Source organism: Limulus polyphemus, unplaced genomic scaffold (assembly GCF_000517525.1).
Source record: "Limulus polyphemus unplaced genomic scaffold, Limulus_polyphemus-2.1.2 Scaffold1119, whole genome shotgun sequence".
Lineage (NCBI taxonomy): Eukaryota > Metazoa > Arthropoda > Merostomata > Xiphosura > Limulidae > Limulus > Limulus polyphemus.
The window spans coordinates 196002-197785 of NW_013666729.1; the positions used below are offsets into that span (position 1 = coordinate 196002).

The 1784-nt window shown below is 35.8% G+C and overlaps 1 protein-coding gene across 1 annotated transcript in view; it reads left to right on the top strand.

Annotated features, from left to right (window-relative positions):
• LOC106462214 (acetylcholine receptor subunit alpha-like) overlaps positions 1-1322 on the top strand; it is a 12911-nt gene extending 11589 nt beyond the window's left edge. Inside the window, exon 5 of the mRNA XM_022389405.1 lies at positions 1128-1322. Coding sequence (XP_022245113.1) covers positions 1128-1322 — 195 coding nt within the window. The remainder of the gene's footprint in view (positions 1-1127) is intronic.
• Positions 1323-1784: the final 462 nt, after the last annotated feature.

Consider the following 1784-nt stretch of genomic DNA (forward strand, 5'->3'; position numbering starts at 1 on the left):
CACCGGTGCGTCTTATATTCCGAAACATACGGTATATGAAATATCTCTTTGTCTAATTTCCCATCATTATACCTCTTTATATATCACTCTCATTCTACAATTATGGCCCGGCATGGCCAGGTGGTTAGGGTCACACCAAACATGCTCGCCCTTTCAGCGGTGGGGGCGTTATAATATTACGGTAAATCCCACTATTCGTTGGTAAACGAGTAGCCCAAGAGTTGGCGGTGGGTGATGATGAGTAGCTCTAGTCTTACACTGTGAAATTAGGGACGGCTAGCGCAGATAGCCCTCGTGTAGCTTTGCGCGAAATCCATAACAAACAAATCTACAATTATTTTCGAACGTTCTTTCACTCAACATCTACGTACCTTCGCAACTCCTTACCATTTGTTTACTTTTCTAATGTTAGTGTTCGCGAATGTGTTTTAACTCTAGGACTAGAGCGATCACAGTTTCCCCCTTACTTGTGATTTTTTTTCCATCTTTACATGGCTTGAGCAGCAATTTTCATTCAAAATGGAAATGCTTAAGATGGATTTTCATAAATATTCGTATACCGTTAGTATTATGTATTATAATAATACTCAGTTTTGATTGTCCTGAAAATGCGAGCGCACCTTACTATCTAAATGCGCATGCTCGCGCACATTTCAAGGGATGTAAACAAAAGGGAGATATAAATATACTTTAGTAGCCATTTTGTACGACAACATATTAAAATTTTATCAAGGTTTTTAAAAAGGTTTAACGTTAGGTCGTAGATTAACATTATAACTTTATTTATAGGTAGTATTAGGTACAGTAACGTTTAGCCCTAACTAAACTAAAGGAAAAAAAAAAACGTACACAAGTTACAGTGTTAATTTATCTCTTTATCGAATATAGGACGTACTTAATAAAGGCTTAACTAGTGTTAGGCCTAAGAAAAGTGGACTTGCAGATTTCGGTATCTGCGATTAGAATTCGTTTGTATTATTCTAGAAATTCTGCATTTAAAGAAGTATTGTTGTAATAAAGATACTAATTTGACCGCAAATGTTTTACAAGTCTCTACTAGTTCCATATTATGTTCGTGTTTAATTTTCAATCGGGTATTGATACAGAATCACTTATTGCTTGAACAGGTAAAGGAAGACTGGAAGTACGTGGCGATGGTTCTCGACCGACTGTTTCTCTGGATCTTTACCGTTGCTGTTTTGGCGGGAACTTGTGGAATTATTTTACATGCACCAACCCTCTATGACAATAGGGAACCTGTTGACGTCAAACTGTCAGAGGTTGCCATGGCAACAAGACATCATCATCTACCTCGATCGTAAAGATGTACTATCCTTCAAGAGAAAGTTAGGCCTATTAAAGATAAGGAAAATGGCATATTATAATGAGGAAGGAGTGGGACAGCAACAGAAAGTATTTGCTTCGTACTGAAACTTGTAACACTTCATCTGATAATGCTCAAGTCAAGAGATGTATGTATTTTAATAATTCTGCTTTCTTTCGGAAACCACATTGAAATATATTTTATGTTAGAAAGGTTATTTTGAATATCATTGTATGTGTTAAGTTAATAGATATGTACACCGAGGTTAAATTGTTCATTATGTAAGGAAAGCGAAGATCTTTGACAGTGAGCAAAATACAGACTGCAGAAGATGTATATTATTGTTTTACGGATTTAGTTTTTGCAAAATGGTTTTCATAAAAAGTTTGTTTGTAGCACAGTTTTCACTTCAGCCGAAAAAGAGAACCACTGAGAATAGAACATTTTTTGTTAAAGTATA